General features: G+C 40.5%; 1 protein-coding gene across 2 annotated transcripts in view; it reads right to left on the reverse strand.

Moving 5' to 3' along the window:
- Positions 1-19,872, reverse strand: part of MTMR1 (myotubularin related protein 1) — a 1,550,898-nt gene that overhangs the window by 155,909 nt on the left and 1,375,117 nt on the right. For both annotated transcript variants that reach the window (XM_044057166.1, XM_044057165.1), the window contains one exon: positions 5,665-5,841. In XM_044057166.1, coding sequence (XP_043913101.1) covers positions 5,665-5,841 — 177 coding nt within the window. The remainder of the gene's footprint in view (positions 1-5,664; positions 5,842-19,872) is intronic.

Below are 19,872 nucleotides of genomic sequence, written 5' to 3' on the forward strand. Positions count from 1 at the left end.
ACTTTTGAATTTCTAGAGTTGCTCGTTCCTTATGACTGGGTGGAATGTCTGGAAACTTTTTCCATCTTCAGAATGGGAAGGGAAAAGGGGATGGTGCAAACTCTGGATTTGATACTTTGTATTCATTTGTCTTTTGTCACTTGTTGCCAGGCCTCTGGGTACAAAGATAGGCAACTCCCGACTGCTTCCAGAGCTTAACAGTCGGGCCTCCATTCATGAGTGCTGAAAGGGCCTACCAAAGAAAGATTCTTTGTCGCTCTGATTCTGCGACCCCCTCTGCCGCGAGGTTGGCGTCTTCCATTATTACTTCCCCCTCTGCCTCTAGGAGAAGTTTCACCATGTGTGTCCTGAAAAGATGTCTGTGATTTTCGGAACCACATCTTATCACTACCTCTCTGACCTTTGGGATAAGGTCTAGTAGGCATGGAAACACAGACTCCTATGGCAGACAAGGTCTTTCATTCCTGTTCACACCTGGTGAGTGTGTTCTTTACCTTAGCCCGAATAAGGACAAGCTGTCAAATGGGGCATTTACAAAGGAAGACCTAAAGGGCTCCTCAAAGTCACATAAGCACATACAAGAATATCTCCTTAGAGAAATTCCAGAACTCACTGCTCTACTCGCCCCATCTACTGCATATGAGAGGAGTCTCATGGAGGTGGTGACAACTGACTAAGTAGTGACCTGAGAGGATACTTTGTCCGCAACCCCTTCAGTTACTAAACCTTGGAGTGCATCTCCTAGCTCTTTCAGGAGATCCCTCTGCAGTCTTGTAAAATGAGTTAGGTAGTTCAGCGATCTGAGAGAAAAGGTCGCTGAAGAAAAAATGGGCTTTCCATACCTGTCCATTGTCCAAGACTCCTTGTTCGGGGGATGGACAGAAGATGAGGGTTCCTTCTTGGTGGCTACTGCCACAACCATAGCATCTACTGGGACTCCCTTGGTTATAAAAGCCTTGTCTGACGGGGATGTAATAAATTGGTTTGGCCTCCTACGAACAGGTTCCACTGAACCTGGGGACTCCCATCCCTTTCAAGAAACTAGGTCCATGAGTTCATCGAAAGGTAGAGACACCCAAGAGGTGGAAGGGTGAGAGCCAAAAGCCTTCAGGTATATGGATTTCGCCAAAGAGTTGGTGGACTTCCAGCCGCCTCTCTGCTTTAGCATTTCCAGGATGTCTCCATAGAGGACATCATCATCAGGAGGCAACTGTGGGGACCCTTCAGTTTCATCGAGGTCCATATCAGAAGTGATGGACTCCTCTGGGGAGTTTAAGTGCTTCCTCTTGAACAGTCTCTTCCTAGGGAACTCCTCAGAAGGGTACTCTGAGAGATTTCGGAAGAGTGGGGGGGGGGTGCCCTGTGTGGCATCCTGAAGCCTAGGATCTCTGCATCCCTGTGTATGCAGGAGTACAAAGGCAGACACCGAAGCTTTAAAGGGAGGAAAAAACAGAGATGACTGTGGACCTATATGTGGAGACAGCACCCTCCTCATTACCTCAAAAGCCCACTGTCCTGATCCAAGGATATATGAATAACAACCAGAACTGAGAAAAACACACTTTATAATAGCAAAGCTTTCGGATAAAATCCTTCCTCAATACTAATACAAACAAATCTAAAAACCAAATGGTTTAAATACAGGTCACTGAAGTCACATGACCAGAAGTCCAAAAATCATGTGACCACAAGTATATAAAACAAATCATTAAAATTAGAAAAATTAGAAAAAACATAACATTATCGCAACCTAGTATGTTGCAATTTAACAAGAACAGGTTTCAAGGTAATCAATTCTTGGGGATTATGTTGGTTCTGTTAACCTAGAATGTTCAAAAGTATGCACTAGGTATCTTACTAGTTATAATACCTTGACTTGTTTTGTGAAACAAATACAGAGGAATTGGGTTGTACTAATGGCCTCTAGTGAGATTAAAGACATTCTTGGTGACAGGCCTTTTTTCTCATATAGAAATATGAAGTCCTTGAAGACTATGTTATGTTACAAAGATTTTTTCAGGCCTGTAGAGAGGACTTTTACCACTAAGCCCGGCACGTATGGCTGTTTCAATTGTTCCTGCTGTTCTGATATTGTGGTTGGTTGCAGTGATAAGTTCAAACATCCTATTAGTGGTAAAGTTTATCAGTTTAATTTTTCTACCACTTGTGTTACATCTAATGTGGTGTACTTAGCTAATTGCATGAAATGTACTGCATTCTATGTGGGTAAGACCACTAGAAAGCTAAAAGAACGCATTATTGAACACAAATCTGAGATTAGAAGGGCCATTGACAGTAATGCCTTGTATAAGCACATAGTTGATTCAGGTATTGAACATAGATTCTCCTTTAGAGTTATTGATGTAATACGGCCTCCTGCCAGAGGTGGTGATAGTGGTAATTTACTTGAATTAAAAGCGTATGAATGGATTCTTAGGTTGAACTCTGACCATTTTCCAGGTTTAAATAATATGATTACCTTGAAACCTGTTCTTGTTAAATTGCAACGTACTAGGTTGTGATAATGTTATGTTTTTTCTAATTTTTCTAATTTTAATGATTTGTTTTATATACTTGTGGTCACATGATTTTTGGACTGCTGGTCATGTGACTTCAGTGACCTGTATTTAAACCATTTGGTTTTTAGATTTGTTTGTATTAGTATTGAGGAAGGATTTTATCCGAAAGCTTTGCTATTATAAAGTGTGTTTTTCTCAGTTCTGGTTGTTATTCATATTTCCTTGCAGCTTGTTCTTTTGCTAATTTGTTTGCTGCATTTCTGAGAACAAGTTTAAGGGTCGTGCTGCAGTCCTTTATCCATTTATTCAACATGGAAGTGGTGAAGACTGTTAACTCTGTCAAGTCTCTGTTTATGAATGAGACTAATCCTTTACTACAGTCTGCCTCTTCGGTTTCTTCTACATCGAAAAGTGATGAACATTGGAAATCTGAGAATGTTTCAGATTTTCATAAAAAGCTGAATCTTTTTGAAAGAAAAGTGGGTACTTATAAACGCTTGCAATGGCAGCGTTTTAGCTTTTCTGCATATCTAGATAAAGGCATCGTCCCATGTGGCTTGAGAGTTCTCAAAATGCCTTCATATGGGAATGCTTATCCTGAGCTCCTGAAGCGGTGTATATATATATATATATATATATATATATATATATATATATATACACACACACACACAAACAACCACACCATGCTTCAGTACTAAAATCAAATTAACACAGTATTTATGGTATGGTATGTTATAGGGTAGGGTACAGTATTAGTCAGGTCTGTTTTTAATAGTAACTCTCAAGCAACCAGAAACTACAGTTACCTGGCATGTACCGATCCCCATGGGTGCCGGTTAACTGAGAGTTTAATGTAATGTCATTCATCGATTTAACACTAACACATTAATGTCGAAACAGAAATATTGACACACTTCTGCACATGCACCATGATTACTCTTCAGAATATGCAAACTTGAATATTCCCCAACCCCAAGGATTGTGGGATCATCTGTTTTATCAATCAGAGTGAGTAAGTGAGTTGACAAAACAGAGTTCGCTTTAACATCAAACAGACTAAGGCCATATATGTGTGTGTGTATATACACACACACATATATATATATATATATATATATATATATATATATATATATATATATATATATGTGTGTGTGTGTGTGTGTGTGTATTTCTTGGAGAATGGAAGGAGCTGGAGCTGTGGTACTGCTGAAGTTGCCAGATGGATTCTCTTGATGTCAGTTATTCCTTCCAAGTCAAAGTGGACAGATAGGATAACTTAAGATAGTTTGTTAAAGAGAAAATATATGTAAAGTCAAATTCAACTAATGCACAAATGTAGTACCTCTTACATGAATCCCACACTACAGCCATGCATCCAAGCAATCCCCAAAGGTTTATGCTTTCATAAAGTTTAACATAACAGAATATACATTCCTGATACTGTGATATATGATAACTTCAAAGCTTTAAGAAAATGTTGTAAGCCCAAAACTATCATGCAGCCAGGTGGTTGACAAAGTTTCTTATACATTTTTGGGGATAATGTAACAAACTTGAGAGCATGAGTTTTCTTCACTTTTAGCTATTCACAGTGTTTCTTACTCAAACAACACATCCTAACGCTATTATACAACAATTCTTAAAACAGTATGGCGTACTCTGGCAAGACATCTGATGACAAAATCATGTACTCATCTGAATTATTGAGAATGGAGTAATACATATTTAATTGCTAGTGTGCAAGTACATCACCCCCTATCTGCTATCCTAAAAAAATGTATCGGTAAGTTACTTCAACTGATACATTGCAAGCCATTCCCTTATGCTCAATTTATTACTCCTTTTTTTCATTTTATGCACTGTAGATATGTTGAGTACAATTCATTCAAAACAGTCTTATACTAAGTACTGACACTGTTCATCTATAAAGGAAGTAATCAAGATACTTTTATGATGCATAACCTCAAAATATATTTTCTGAATAACCCCTATCATCCACCATGTTGCTTTTCAAGTATTAAATTGCAATTTTTCCTAACGCTGCCCCTCTCAAATTCATAAACAGGTAAACGAAAGATATCACACTGGCTGTTACCCACATTTACTTCTTAAGTGTTATGATCTGTAAAACAGCTTTTACTAATGCTATGACAGAAGACTTTCCTAATGCACAAACAATACATATTTCAAACTGCTACTTCAGAATGACAGTGAATGCAAATCTGAACTCCTCTAACAGCAACTGTTTGCTATAATGTACTGGAGCTTTTATCCCTGGGCCTTCACTGAAAAAGGGCCTTTGTGCCCAGCCGGGCTTCCCGGTCAACAAATGTGTAAAAAATAAATAAATATACAATACTAAATGTTACCATTATTTGCTGCAGCTTCAAAGGAAAAAGGATTATACAACACCTATTTCAAAAGACTCAATTTTTTTTGTGCTTCTACTTTGATGCCTCGACTTTATCCCGATAGTAGAAAATTGTTCTGTAGCCTTGCTGCATCTGTGTTCATAATGATGATGATGTGGTGGTTCAGGTGAATAATCCTCTTTCATCATTTGATGTAGAAGCCTGAATGCTGGCATAACATGTTATGTTTAACACTGTCCCCTAAAGCTTCCCAATTCATGTTCTGACAAGATTGCCTCTACTAATGACAGTAACACAAAGTGTGCCAGTCTGATCTCACCTTTGACATCAAAAAGGACAGAAAGCTGTGGGTTCTACCTACATCCCTGTTGTCTGGAGTCGTATTCTACTACTGAAACTGGTAATGCAGTATGAGGCATAGCTTGCACTCCTTAAATGTCATCCTTTACATTAAGATGAAATATTAAACCCATGCCCCATCTTTTCAGACACATGGTAGGGGTCCCATGACACTGGAAAAGAGCAAGGGAATTTCCTCAGTGCCCCAGTGAAAATTTTCCTGCAAATGTTAAAATACTGCCTTTGGTCACCCTTGAAAAACTGTAATAAGTTTAATGTGATGTACACATTAAAAAAATTAAACAATAATTAATAAACTGAAGGAAGGGTAAGCACATTTTGAGGATAAAATCATCCTTTAATTAAATGTATAGAAGAGTTAAGTGTTGTTCAAATACAAAAAAAAATAGCTTAAAGATTACTCTTACCTGTGGCCTCATTCGTGGATTCCATCTGACATAATAATTCACCCACAGTTCTAGATGTCTTAAACTTGCCACAGGATACAAAACATGACTTTCATAATTCACATAAAAAGGATTTGTAAATTCATCCAAATGGCTGTTAATATATGACCACAGGGATAGAGTGTTCATCTGTACCTCCTAAAAAGAGGAAAAGTCATCTAACCATAGTGTATTTTTGCAATTATTACACAACTCACAATGTACAGACATTACATGCCACTGGGATGCTCCCTACTAGAGTATAAATAGTTCAAAATATTGATCCAACCACTAATCACCAACTCTCTAGACTCATTATATATGTGACTGCAAGGCCCACTGCTGGAAATTGCAAGGACAATCACCAATATATGCTTCCTCCTCCTTCCATCTTCAGTGCACTATACAGTGCATTTCATGAACAAATAAAAAATTACATAAATGTTATCCAATAATATTACCAATAAACGAAGAATTAAGTGTTTTATTTTGCCCTTTTGTTTTCCAAACATGTTACATAACGTGAGATTTTAGTAACTATGTTACACTATCAACCAAGCAATGATCTGGTAGGATAGTTTATAAAGATCAATAACATTTAGGAGGACTCTCAACAGCTGGTATTATACTTTGTTTCAGCCAGAAATGATATTTGCTGTCAAACAAATGACAGCAAAGAATGAGAATTACATTTCAGACAGAACTGTTCAAAGTACACTGCACTAGGTAGGTAATAACTGTTACAACAGTACTGTCATATGCAACTGCAATAATTAAAGTTAATTTAATTCTGTGCAAGTTATAAAACGTTAACCATTTTTTAATACAGAAATACACATTTTGACAGTAGGTAAGGAAAATTTGATCTACCTAGACCTCTCAGTTCCTTAGAAAGTGGGTATACCATATGCAATTTCCTTAATCACACCTACTGTGGGAGTTATTTAAATAGTCTTTCTCTTCTGCCTGCAAGCCCTCCAGGAGTGCCGTCTACTACATGTGGAAACATTCTCCTTATGAGAGCAATTCCAAATGCAAAATCATGACTTCCTCTTTAATGCCACATAATTACAATTACGTGTTGCCATTTGGGAAAAAAAGCAAAAACACAGCATTTTATTATTTTCTTAATGCAGTATCTGACTGATCCCCCAATGCCCATATGAATGCATGCTGCATACAAAACAATATGCACTTGAAGCAGAATTCTTGTGCCTTTTAGTGTTTAGTATTTCAGCAGTAATCCATAAAAGCAAACACTTCCTTATTGTTTACATTTTTCTCCCAATGGACTCCTCCTTCCCTCTACCTGACCACTGCATTAAACTGAATGTTTCTGGGTGTTTTACAAACACCTGACTTTACCAAAAAGACTGACTAATGAGATATCTGTGCAGCTCTAAATGAAAACAGCTGGAACTAGTCACTACAATTCAGTTCCCATGCAAGACATGTTTCCTAACTGTTCTTTATAGTCTTTCCCGATTGTTTGCCTCATTTAGTTCCTTTGTTTCTTTTAGTGTTCAAGTAAACAACATTTCAGACAGTCTGAACTGTCTGTTACCAAAGGTAATTTATTTATAGTTTCATAGTTTCATAGTATAGTACTAGGCTATCTGCCCTGGGGCATTTGTAAGCCTAGCCATAGTGATGTGGCTTTTGCCACCCCATGAAATGGTACAAAAAATGTACAGAATAAATTTAGAATACTGTGCCTCTGTCTAGTAGTGACACAATGAAGGTCCCCATATATAATAGAATTAGTTTACTGTGCCCCTGTCTAGCAGTGACACAGATGTGACCCCTGGGGTAAACCTACGATCCCCCATCCACTCATCAACATCTCCCCTGAAGAGAGTCAGTGAGGGGCTCTGCCTAATACGAACTGGGATCTTGTTCCAAAGCATGGGAAGCCTCCAGGTTATGAATCTATCCCTCCAGCATGTCCTATTCATACTTGTGCCGAGGTTTAAGTCTTTAGCTCTCATGGTCCTGATGGATTTGGATTTTTATGTTACAGATGTAGTGGCATTTCAACCTCATTAGACAATTCAGAATAAGCGGTTTCTTTCTCTAGGGTGTAGTGATATCACACACCGTGTAGGTGCATAGTTCAGGATGCTTGCCCTTGCAAAAAATTGTCTTTCTTGTGCTTTACCTCAGATAGCCATTTTGTTTCAGTGAATAACTGATTGGACATGCTATAGTGATCTGCCAATCACATTCCAGACCCATATTCTTTGTTATCAATGTGACAGTCTCAATCCAAAGCAAATCATGCCTACATACACTCATCTATCTCATGGACTAATTGCTAAATTGTCTTCAAAAGAGGTCTTCCCTGCAAACTGGATAACAGACCTGTAACAGCAAAACAAGCTCATTTACACCTGTAACAGCAACACAAGCTCATTTACACAGCATGGTCTGGATCATATCACAAGCCCTTTTATTGCTAACATATGGGCTCTTCTGTAGTATGAAAATATTAAAGTCTGCATTTCTGTCAATCCTACAGGTCACTATAATGTAAACTTGTGTGAGACAGCAACATACTTGTTTTGCCCATTGTGCAAACTACTCTTTCTAGCCCTAGATGCAACAACAAAAACTGCAAGTCTGTTTCTGTTTGTGTGTGTGTATTTGAGCCTTTATGGCTGCCTGAGCACAGTCTGTGTGTAGTTAGGAAGGGTTGTCAGGTCAGATTTGTACTGTGTACCTCAAGGAAGGCTACACATATATTTTTTCACAGTTGACCACAATACTGATAAAATCCTGTGGAACAGGAGGATAAAAGGTTGAAGTTATGACACCGATTCCACTAAATGCCATTCGTCAAGTGAAAGAATTTTTTTTTATACGGGCTCAGTATCATTCTCTCAGAATGATAACGCATTATCTAGCTCTAGTTCTGCACCATAAAGATTTCAGTTGTGCAGTGCAAAGCCGAATGAGTCACTTGGCCAGAACAAACTTCCTGGTTGCCTTTGAAAATAGTTTTTTTTTTTTAAGTAGAGTCACTTACTAATCACAGTCAATATCTATGTTGCATATTACAGCACTAAAGTTATATTCAGATCTAAAATAAACCAGTGAAGTTGTAAGAAAAAGAAAAAAAAATAGTTATGTATTTACCACAGTGGCAGATCCACGTTGTCTGACTTATCTGGTTCAACAAATATGTTGTCAGATCTGAAAGAATATGGCCAGGGCACTGATTTCAAAGCTTCCATGGTTTCAAGGTTCTGAATCTTCCCTACCCATAACTCACTGAACTCAGATAGACTCTGCCCCATACAGTATAAATGAGACCTAATTATGACCATATATTAGAATACACAAACCAAAAGCAGACAAAGGGACAAGGACACAGCCAGACAGGACTGCTCACAGACAGGGTGTAGAGTAGCAACCACCAGGTCACCTTGAAGCCTTCTGTGTCAATTTGGTATGAGGCTAAGAGGGGAGGAATGTTGAACCAAATGAAAATCAGACCACAAACATAGATCTATTATTATCTTAAGTACATAACTTTTGTATCCAATGTTGTCTATTTTCATCCAATTCAACATATGGGCCAGACTCCCAAGCTGTCACTTTGGGTGGCATCAAGGAAGGATGTTCCTGAGGATGGTGGAACCAAAGGAAGAGCGAGATCTAGTCTGTACATCCAGTTTATAAGACACAGAGATATGAACTGTGGACAAAGTTGTTGCTGCACAAATGTCATCGATGGGATGCGTCTCTGAAAAGGCCATTGAGGTAGCTACCGCTGAATGAGATTTTGGCTTGGATTGTAAAGACAAATCCTTCTTGTTACAGACAAAAGAAATGCAGTCTGACGGGGCAACTTTGGCAACATCAGTAACATTTTCCACGACTTGAGAAACTGTAGATCTCATACCTATTACAAAAATAAGCTTCTTTTGCCCAACCAGACATTGTCAGACCTTTCATTTTACTTAAAAGAAAACTCTACCTTAGAACTAAAATATACAATTTTTTTACTCTAGCTCTGTTTTCTGAGTTATATTAACATCTCAAAATCTGCTTCTGCTTCTTACAGAAATGTAATGTTTTCTGCAAAATGGCTGTCAATGGAGCTTGATATATCAATGTGCGCTTATTTTTCTTCAAGCCTTTCTCTTTCCCATAATCTATTTCAAGTCTGCTTTACATGAGTCATGCCAGACATAAGGAAGCACTTATGTATTCCCATTCCATTAACATATAATGGGATTAATGTCAGTCACCGTCATCTTACATACTTGTCTGTAACAGGACTGCTTCTGTTATTTTTTGAATGGCCCTCATTTTTGTGCATCTCAGGGCTGGTTTTACAGTACACTAAGGAATTATACAGCTGCAACAAAAACAGTTGCTAATTTTCAGGCCTTTGTTCCAAGTATTTTTGTAGTCCAAAATGAATTAACAGCCTCTCCCCCTACACGTTAGTAAATGTGCTGATACTTTACAAGAAAAAATATTTTCTAACTTTTTCTCTAAATGTCACGGACATCTCTGATACTATTCAGGTTGTCTTAAAATGTAAAGTAGTATAAATAAACATTTAAAATTTAAAGTTTAGCATTTCAATACTGTGATGCTGATTATGTAAATTTGTCAAAAGATGTGACAACTGCCATTGAACCACTGACTGATCTAACTGCTCTGTTCTGCTATGAAAGGCATGGCTACATTGGAAGCAGCTGTGAATCAGTTTAGGTTCTCTTCCTTTCTGCAATAAAGACAATGGAAAACAGTTTCACACCTCTCTGTTTGTTTACAGCATCTAGAGCTCCTAACTACAAAATTCTCTGTCTGTGGTATGTCATGCAGGTGTAGACAAATTCCTCTGCAACTTAAGTGAGTTCAGCTTAAAAAAAAAAGTTGGTCTTCCCCTTCCTTTGATACCAAAGCGAGGAAATGAAAGTTTTATAAAGTATAAGCATGTTTTGGGTACCTACAAAGTACTGGAATCATACTGTAGGGAGAAAAGCAACCTAATAGTTGAGTTAAACTGTAGGCGAAGTTAGAGTTTTCCTTTAAAAGATTAGGAATAAGTATAACTGTTCAAAATGTTGGCCGCAACTAAATTAACAAAACTTAACAAAAATAAATAAGTCCTTTTTCCACAGGAAAAAACAGTCCAATTAAGGGTTTAAGATCTTTATTCATTGATGGACGAGTGTTCTTGTCTGATGACTCTCTTTTTTCACTCTTCACAGACACAGTAAACCGTCTCAAAAATGAAGGCCTGCAAGTGTCAACTCTTTTTTGGATATGTTCAAAGCATTTGACACAGTCTCGCACCAAATCCTGCTAAACAAACTAAACCGATATCATCTATCTAATTCCACTCTTACCTGGTTCCAAAGCCACTTAACTGACAGGTACCAAGCTGTGAAATGGGAAAATTCTCTCTCTCCTCAGCTGCCCAAAGCTATAGCAGTCCCACAGGGTTCTATCTTAGGACCACTACTATTCACAGTCTTCACAAATGACCTCCACACAGCATGCATCTATAATTCAGTATGCAGATGACACTACCTTAATCTGTGCTGCACAAAACATTCCCACCCTCCTGCAAACAACTCAACTAGCATTCTCTGACGTTGAAAACTACCTTACCAAAGCCCAACTTATCCTCAATCCAAAGAAAACTCAGCTTATGATTATAACCAGTTCTAACAAAAACACTAACAGTCAATTCACTATCTACTCCACAAATGCTACTCCAATTGCTCCAGTGGCACAGGCTAAGCTATTGGGAATAACCATAGACTCCCACCTAAAATTTGATAGTCATCTGAACTTAACTATTAAAAAAGTACATGCCAAACTGGGGTCACTCTACCGTATCAAACCATTTCTTACCAACAACACAAGATCAGCCATTGCTCGCTCCCAACTTCTATCCACTCTACTCTATGCATCTCCCATTCTGACTAATCTCAACAAAACTGAACTAAGCAAAATGGAAGCTTGCTATAACAGAATTGCCCGTTTTGCTGCAAATTGCTCATATAGAACTCATCACTGTACTGCTTTGAGACAGCTCCACTGGCTTGAACTGCCCAACCTCCTAACCTACAATCAGCTCTGCCTCTGTCATTCTATCTATTACCTCCCCAATAAGTGTCCTGCCCTCAAAAACCTAGTACAACATCACTCAGCCAAAAGGCCTCTTAGATCATCAAGCAAACTACTACTAGAAGTCACCAACAGCTACAATAGCTTTGGAGATGCACTATATAGTAGTTCGGTGGCTAAAAATGGAACTCTGTCCCTACTAGCATTCAAAACACATCATCCAAAGCCTCCTTTAAAGACCTCATCAGGCAACATCTCAAGCAAAGTTGGCAGTGCCATGATTGCTCCCCAGGCTAGTGAAAGCGGATAACATATGCATACTAAATCTAGAGCAATTGATAATAGTTTTTCAATCTTACTCACAAACACTGGCTAATCTACAATGTATGTACTGTACCTGTGTACTATGTATGTATTCTACCTATATTCCAAAGTTCAGCTGTACACCACAAATCTATTACTTACCTTTATTTTTAAAATTAATATCTTTTTTGATTGTTCTCTCCACTGTAACTGTTTGTGCCGCATACCACCGTAAAAACATGTCTCTTGTAATTTGTGTGTATACTGATTATGTCTAAATAACTAAATGTGTCTGTAATTTTTCTTTGTGGAGCTTTTCTCCCCGGGCCTCTGCTGAAAAAGGGCCTTTTCGGCTCAGTCAGACACCCCTGGTTAACAAATGTAAAATAAAATAAATAAATAAATATTCATATTACTGCCACCTTTAGCCCACATTTTAAAAAGGATCTAGCCATGTAGATTTTGATGTCCTTACATTCACTGTTACATTATTAATCATGTAAGGGATTTCCCTGCTGTGGAAGCCCAATGTCTGTCTAGTTTACCAAAGCCTACCATTGCTTTAAGGTACTCTGAATGCCACCCAAACGTTCCTCGTGTAGTGTAGGGCATAAAGGTGATGGTCAGGCATACCATCCTCAGAACTTTTTTGCTGCCAACCTGAACACTGTTTCTAACCATTGGTCTGTTTGCCTATGTCCGTTTTTTGCCATTTTTACTGCATTTTTGTATTCCGGTGATTTCTCTAGTTTGCAGAAGTCCTCACTGTTGCAGTAAAGTTCCCAGTTAGGGTTTTGTTATTTTTCTTGAATTTTTTGTGCTGTCTGGGGTTAATGTTATCCAGGAAGGGTTGGAGACTGATTCTACATAAAGACCGTCACGATAAGTGCCTTTTTTGCCTATGAGCTTCTCACAACCATGGGTCTTGTTCGATTTGTCATGCGTTCGTCCCAAAAGTCCTTTGTAGTAGGCTTTCTTCCCTTTCATTGTATCTTGAGATCCAGTGTCTTAAGCTTCTTGCTAAAGATACAATGGAAGGAACTTTCCATCCTGAGGGTCAACCATCGGGGAAGAAGAAGGTGAAAAAGGTAAGACTGGAATCTTCAGCTGTCTAGCCTGTGCCAGGTGTTTCTCCTGAGGGTCACCTGGCTGTGTTGCCAAATTTTTCTGCGGCAACCGGGTTTGGAGGTCGGCTAAGATCCGACGGGCAACACTTCCAATGAGGCTTTGCAGGAGTCTATTTCAGATGTTCAGGAGGAACCACAGTTGATTGTTTACAAGGGGTCAGGGGGGTTTGGCAGATTCTTCTTAGAGAAAAAGTTCCTACGACGGTTCTCTAATGCCGTCCTGAGTCAGAGCCTTCTCAGTTTTCTAGAGTGATGTTCCCTTGAAAAAGGAACAGAAAAAGTACAGTTGTGTACACTTACCATAAATGTAGATGTTGGAGTGTATTCACTGTTGCAGTCATTACATTTGGGTTATCTGCTTTGCAGTAGCCCTCAGTCGGCCTGATTAACAAAGTCTTGGGTCCTGGGTCGGTTGCTGTCCCTTCTTCCATGACGTCATGTTGTCAGGGGTATAAAACATGCAGCCGACGCCATTACATCAGTTTTTCTTGCCCCAGATGTCAGGTGCCCCCCTAATGGGAGGCAATTAAATCAGAAAATACAAGGATATACCTCCAACAGAAAAGCAAACACACCAAAATGCTTTTAGAGCATAGTAAGTGAGAGTAGAGGTATAGCCAAAGGAAGAAAAGGGGACTGGAGGGAGGGTAACCAGGATTGCAACAGTGAATACACTCGAACATCTACATTTATGGTAAGTGTACACAACTGTACTATGTTCTTCGTGTTTCACTGTTGCAGTCATTACATTTGGGTAGATTCCCAAAGCTAAGGTTGGGAGGAGGAATTTAAATAGAATTAGGACCAGCTATAAGGCCCTGCAAGACTGCAGTGGCAAAACAAACCCTGGATTTAGAGAAAATTGGCAAATGATAATGCTTGGTGAAAGTATGTACAGAACTCCAGGTAGCAGCTTCTAAGATGCCCCTAGTAGGGACTCCCTGAGAAAGCCTGTAGAGGTGGATGCAGCCCTGGTTGAATGGGGTCTGATGCCCTGTGAGATAGGTTTTCCATGGTGCTTACAGCAGATATGAATGCAGTGGCCTATCCATTTTGAAATGGTTTGTTTTGAAATAGCTTTCCCCTCTGTCCGTGCAGCAAATGCCACCAGTAGTTGTTCAGATTTCATTTGAGGTTTAGTCCTGTCCAAGTAGAATCTAAGCTGTCTGTGCACATCTAAAGAGTGCAATATCCATTCCCCTTTGTTCTGTGGGTTAGGAAAAAAGGTAGGCAAATGAATGGACTGATAAGAGCCACACTAGATACCACCTTGGGCATGAAGTAGGGACTGGTTCTGAGGGACACCCTGTAAGCATGAAAGATGATGAAAGGTTCCACTGCCATAAGGGCCTGTAATTCAGATACCCTTCTTGCAGAAGTGATTGCCAAAATGAAAGCTGTTTTCCAGGAAAGAAATTTTAAATCTGCAGTAGCAGCTGGCTCAAAGGGAGGAAGAGTGAGTTTCTCCAAGACAAAGTTAAGATCCCAGGCTGGAGTTGGAGCTCTCCTGGGTGGCCTTAGATTTGTGGCCCCTCTGAGGAACTGCTTGAGCAGTGGGTGAGAGAAGAGGGGAGGGCTCTGTGCTATAATGAGCTGAAATGGCTGAGGCATGAATTTTGATGGAGGAAAAAGACAAGCCCTTATGAAGCATCTCAGTTTAGTATTGTAGAATCTGAGGTAAATTGGGCACTGCTGCGTTCATTCCTTGAGACTGGTTCCAAGCACAGAATCTTTTCCATTTTTAGCATAAGATTTTCTAGTACTAGGCCTCCTTGCCTCTAAATGGATATCCATCACTGATTTACTGAGGGATGGTAAAGGATTGATTAGGTAATTAGCCAGGCTGCTAGGTACAGGGTTTGCAGCTGAGGGTGCAGAATCATGTTCTCCTGCTGAGACAACAGGGAAGGAGTCTGAGGCAGGTGTCATGGAGCCAAGCGTGACACACTGCACAAGAGTGGGTACCAGTGTTGGCGAGGCCAGTCTCGAGCAATTAAAATTGTCCTTGGCTTGTCCTGTTTTATCTTTAGTAGTACCTGGGAGAGCAGAGGCAGAAGAAGAGGAAAGGCATAAACTGATAGGTTTTTCCAGCTGAAGGATAGAGCATCCACTTTCCAAACTTGCTTGTGAGGCATCCTTGTGCAAATTTTTTCCAGTTGATGGTTCTGGGGGGAGGCAAACAGGTCTATATCTGGACTCCCCCATTTGCTTGTCAACATGTTGAAAATCCTTGGGTCCAGTTTCCATTCGTGTGGGTCCATGAGGTTTCTGCTTAGTCCATCTGCCAGTGTATTTAGTTTTCTTGGCAGGAATTGAGCTTGCAGATTCACTTGGTAGCTCAAGGCTGTGTTCCACAATGCCATGGCTAGTCTGCAGAGGGGGTAAGAATGTGTACCCCCCTGCTTGTTTATGTACCACATGACAGTGGTGTTGTCGGTCTTTACCATTAGTTGTCCTGGATGAATGTAGTCCTTGAAGGCTGTCAGGGCATTCTGTACAGCTAACATTTCCTTTTGATTTATGTACAGGTGCATTTGAGTTGGGTTCCATTTGCCCTGAATGCACTTCCCTGCCAGGTGAGCCTGCCATGCACAGTCTGATGCATCTGTTAAGATTTGTTTGGCAGGGGGTAATGTGAATGGTAGTCCCCTGTTTTGGTGGAAGGCCTCTGCCCACCAAAGGAACTCTAGGCGTAGGCAAGGTATGATAGGAATCCCTGCTTCCAAATTCTGTGAATGTTGACACCATAGGCTTTTGAGATACCATTGTAGTTTCCTCATATACAGCCTTGCATATGGAATTAGAAGAATACAGGAGGCCATGAACCCCAAGGCTTGCAGTATTTGCCTTGCAGACAGCTGGGTTTTTGTGGCCACTTGTTTGAAGTAAGTTGTCAAATGAATCCGTTTCTCTGGCATGAGGAAAGCCATCTGGGAAGTTGTATTCAAGCTTGCTACCAGGAATATAATTTGTTGACAGGGTACCAAGTGGGATTTCTTTTCATTTATGGTGAACCCCAGACAAGTCCGTACCCTTTGAACAAAGGCCAGACGATTGAAGAGAATGTCCTTGATTTCTGCCTGAATTAGACAGTCGTCCAGGTATGGGTATATTTGAATATTTCTTTGCCTGCAAAATGCAATGACTGGAGCTAGGCATTTTGTGAATACCTTGGGTGCAGTAGATAAACCAAAGGGCAGTGCAGAGAACTGATGGTGTATGCAGCCTGCTTTGAAGTGTAGGTATCTTCTGCAAGACTCCCTGATAGGTATGTGCAGGTATGCTTCTTTTAAGCCCAGTGTTGCCAACCATGCATCCTTGCCTAGAATAGGATGCAGCTGGTGAAGATTCAGCATTTTGAATTTTGGAATCACCAGAAAGATGTTTAGAATGTAAAGGTCCTGGATAGGACGCCATGTATTGCCTTTTCTGGGTACCAGGAAATGTCTTGAATAGAAACCTTGTCCCTTTTCCTCTTCTGGTACCAACTGAATAGCCCCCATGTTTAAGACAGAGAGTACCTGATTTTGGGCCTCTGCCCACTGATTTGGGGGTAGATCTGGCCAGCAGCTTGGTGTTGGTAACGTGTGGAAATGAAATCTGTATCCTTGGGACACTATATTTAGAACCCATTTGTCCTGGGTAATGAGTTCCCAGTTTTTGGCCTGCAGACCACTCTTTTTGCCTAAAGGAGCATTCAGTTGGGAAGTGCTTGGGAGTCTTAAAAGCAAGTCATTGAGATGGTTTTCCATAGGGGGGAATCTTGCTGCTCTCAGGTTTGAGTGCAGAACCCCCCCACTGCCTAGTCTTGTGTGTCCCTTGGGACTGAAACCTGGGGTTTCTGCTGTGTCTGGGTTTGGCTTGAAAAGACCTAGAAGGGAGGGCCAGTGCCTACTAAATCTAGGAGGCTGAACTTGTAAAAATATCTTTAACAGTTTGCATAGATTTAGCTTTATCTTCCATCTTTTTAAGAACTTCCTCAGCCTTGTTGCCAAACAAGCATTCCTGATTTAAGGGAGCATCCAACAATTTAGCTTTAACATGATCAGGCAAAGATTGTTCCTTAAGCCAAGCATGCCTTCTGAGCAGAGACCCAGTAACAGCAGCCCTGCAAGAGGCCTCTAATGAATCAAATCCACATTGCAAAGTATGTTTTCCAACATGTTCAGCAGAATGCATTAAATCCTGTAATTCTTTATTTTCAGCACAGTCAGGCATTAACATCATTTTCTGTTTAAGCAATCCAATAACATATTGTTGATATTTTAACATATGAAACTGGCAGTTTAAAGCCCTAATGGCCAAGGTTGCAGAAGTGTAAACTTTCATACCCCATCTATCCAGTGCCCTGGAGTCTCTATCACAGGGGGTAGGATTTTTAGCAGTAGAAGCCTTAATGCCCTTGGGTCCCTGTGAAACAGTCTCTGGATCCGCAATAGGATTTTTAAAAAAACTTGTGAGAATCAGGAACCCTGTAATATCGGTCAGGTTTTCTGGGAGCACGAGGCAAAGAATCAAGGGCCAAACTAGATTCTGAAAAGGCATCAACAATGTCTAGTACAGGAGGTATAGCTAAAGGCCTATGCTGAGGCAGGAGTAAGAAATCCCTAAGCCTCTTTTTAGAATCAGAAAAATCCTGGCTTTCCCAGTGGAAATGCTCCCTTAGAGTACGTAAGGTTTCACCAAAAGAAAAATCATCTGGAGGGGAAGAAGAGGGAATAGAGTCCTCTGCATCAGAATCCTCATAAGTAGATAAGGGCAAATCCAGATAATCAGAAGAATCAGAAAAATCAGAATCCTGTTCAGAAGATTCATAAACAACCTCAGCCCTAGGTCTCTTAGAAGGGGGAGGTTGGCTTCCCCTGATTAGAATTATAAGATCTTCAGCCATTCTTATTTGTCTTTTAGGCACAGAGGCCTGAGCATGCGGCCTGGGGTTGGTTTCTTAGGCATGGTTCGAGATTTTGGCCTAAATGAAGGAGGCAGCGTCGGTTTAATATGCAAGTCCGTAGGTCTGAATACACCCTCAGAAGCCGGTGCCTGCACAGCGGCTCCGGACCCATCCAAGGTAGAGACATCCGCAGGTTCCACAGTTGAAGCATCTCGCGGAATACCGGACTCCGAATAAGTCTCAGTAGAGGCCTGCGAGTCAGAAGTAGTGGGTATCAGGGGCTGCGAAAGCGCCACACTGAGTACTGGCAAACTGGCAACTGGCTTAGGAGAAGCGTCGTCAGGAGCTTTGGACCTCGGCGGCCTGTCTCTGTCTTTAACTTTGCATTTTTTCGGAATACCAGTAGTCGGAAGGCTAATTGACAACATTTCTAGATAATTAAACAGCAAACCAAAATATTTAGAAGTGAAAATATATCGATGACGGATAGTGCGCACTTTAAATAAAGCACAAAACCGACAGCAAGACACGTTGTGGTCAGGGCCTAAGCAAGGAATACAGTACGAATGAAAATCTTTGTGAGGTATTTGCTTTCCAGAAGAAAAGCAATTAACTTTTACTGACATCGGTAAGGAGCAAGAAAAAGTTTCCCCAATGGGATACTTAGTTTTAAGTTGAAGACTTCGGTTCTGAAACTCTAAAACGAAAATTTCAGGAGTCGGCCGACCAGCACTTGCTAACTGCTTCTGCTTCGGGCACCGCATGGCAAGAAAGACAGGATGCAATGGCATCGGCTGCATGTTTTATACCCCTGACAACCTGACGTCATGAAAGAAGGGACAGCAACCGACGCAGGACCCAAGACTTTGTTAATCAGGTTGACTGAGGGCTACTGCAAGTAGATAACCCAAATGTAATGACTGCAACAGTGAAACACGAAGAACATCAAACATGTTTCCTCTGCTCCTACGGAGCCACAAAGTGAGTGGCAGACCTTTACTCAGGGGTTATTTAATGCTCAACTGTCATCAAGGCCTCCCCCCTCAAGGGGTTTCAGTTCCTGCTCCTTCTTGGTCCTCTTCTCCACTTAAAAGACTCAGAGAACTGAATTCTTCTGAGAAAGAGATGGATTCTGATGAAGAATCCCTTACTTATTCTACTCAGACTACTTCTCCTTTGGACTATGGGTCAGAGATGGAGGAATCTAATAGTCCTGATACTCCTTCTGAGGATATTTTCTTTGGGGACACAATCTCTAGGATGATGGCATTTTTTTTAAGTGGGATTGTGCTCAGGTCTAGGATATCGATAATAAGTAGCATGAGTTACTGCAGATGGAATCTCCTAAACTTGCGGCCATTCCTCCTGTTTTGGCTGCTTTACTGGATGTTTTTCCAGTGCCTCTAAAGTGCCTGATTCTCTGCCCCCTGTTCCCAAGAAGCCTGATAGGAACAATCCTTAGGCACCCTATAAAACCTATGTCCTGCTGCTGACTCCTCTGTGGTGTCTGTAGCCTCTGATAAGCCATCTCAAATGCTTTCTTCGTCCAAGTTATTGCCTTCTGACAAGGACAGCAGATCCATGGACAGGTGGGGTAAGAAGGTTTATACTCTTCTGTTACCCTAGCTTTTAGGGCAATTAATTATCAGACTCGTATATCTAGGTATGTGTTGGCTCTTCTTTCTCAGGCTTCACAGCTTTTTTTTCTGATCTTCCAGACTCGGAGTAAATCTTCTGTTCTGTCCTTGCTAGGGACTTCCTATCAAGTAGTTAATC

This window comes from Protopterus annectens, chromosome 15.part0 (assembly GCF_019279795.1).
Source record: "Protopterus annectens isolate FY-2018-M chromosome 15.part0, PAN1.0, whole genome shotgun sequence".
Lineage (NCBI taxonomy): Eukaryota > Metazoa > Chordata > Ceratodontiformes > Protopteridae > Protopterus > Protopterus annectens.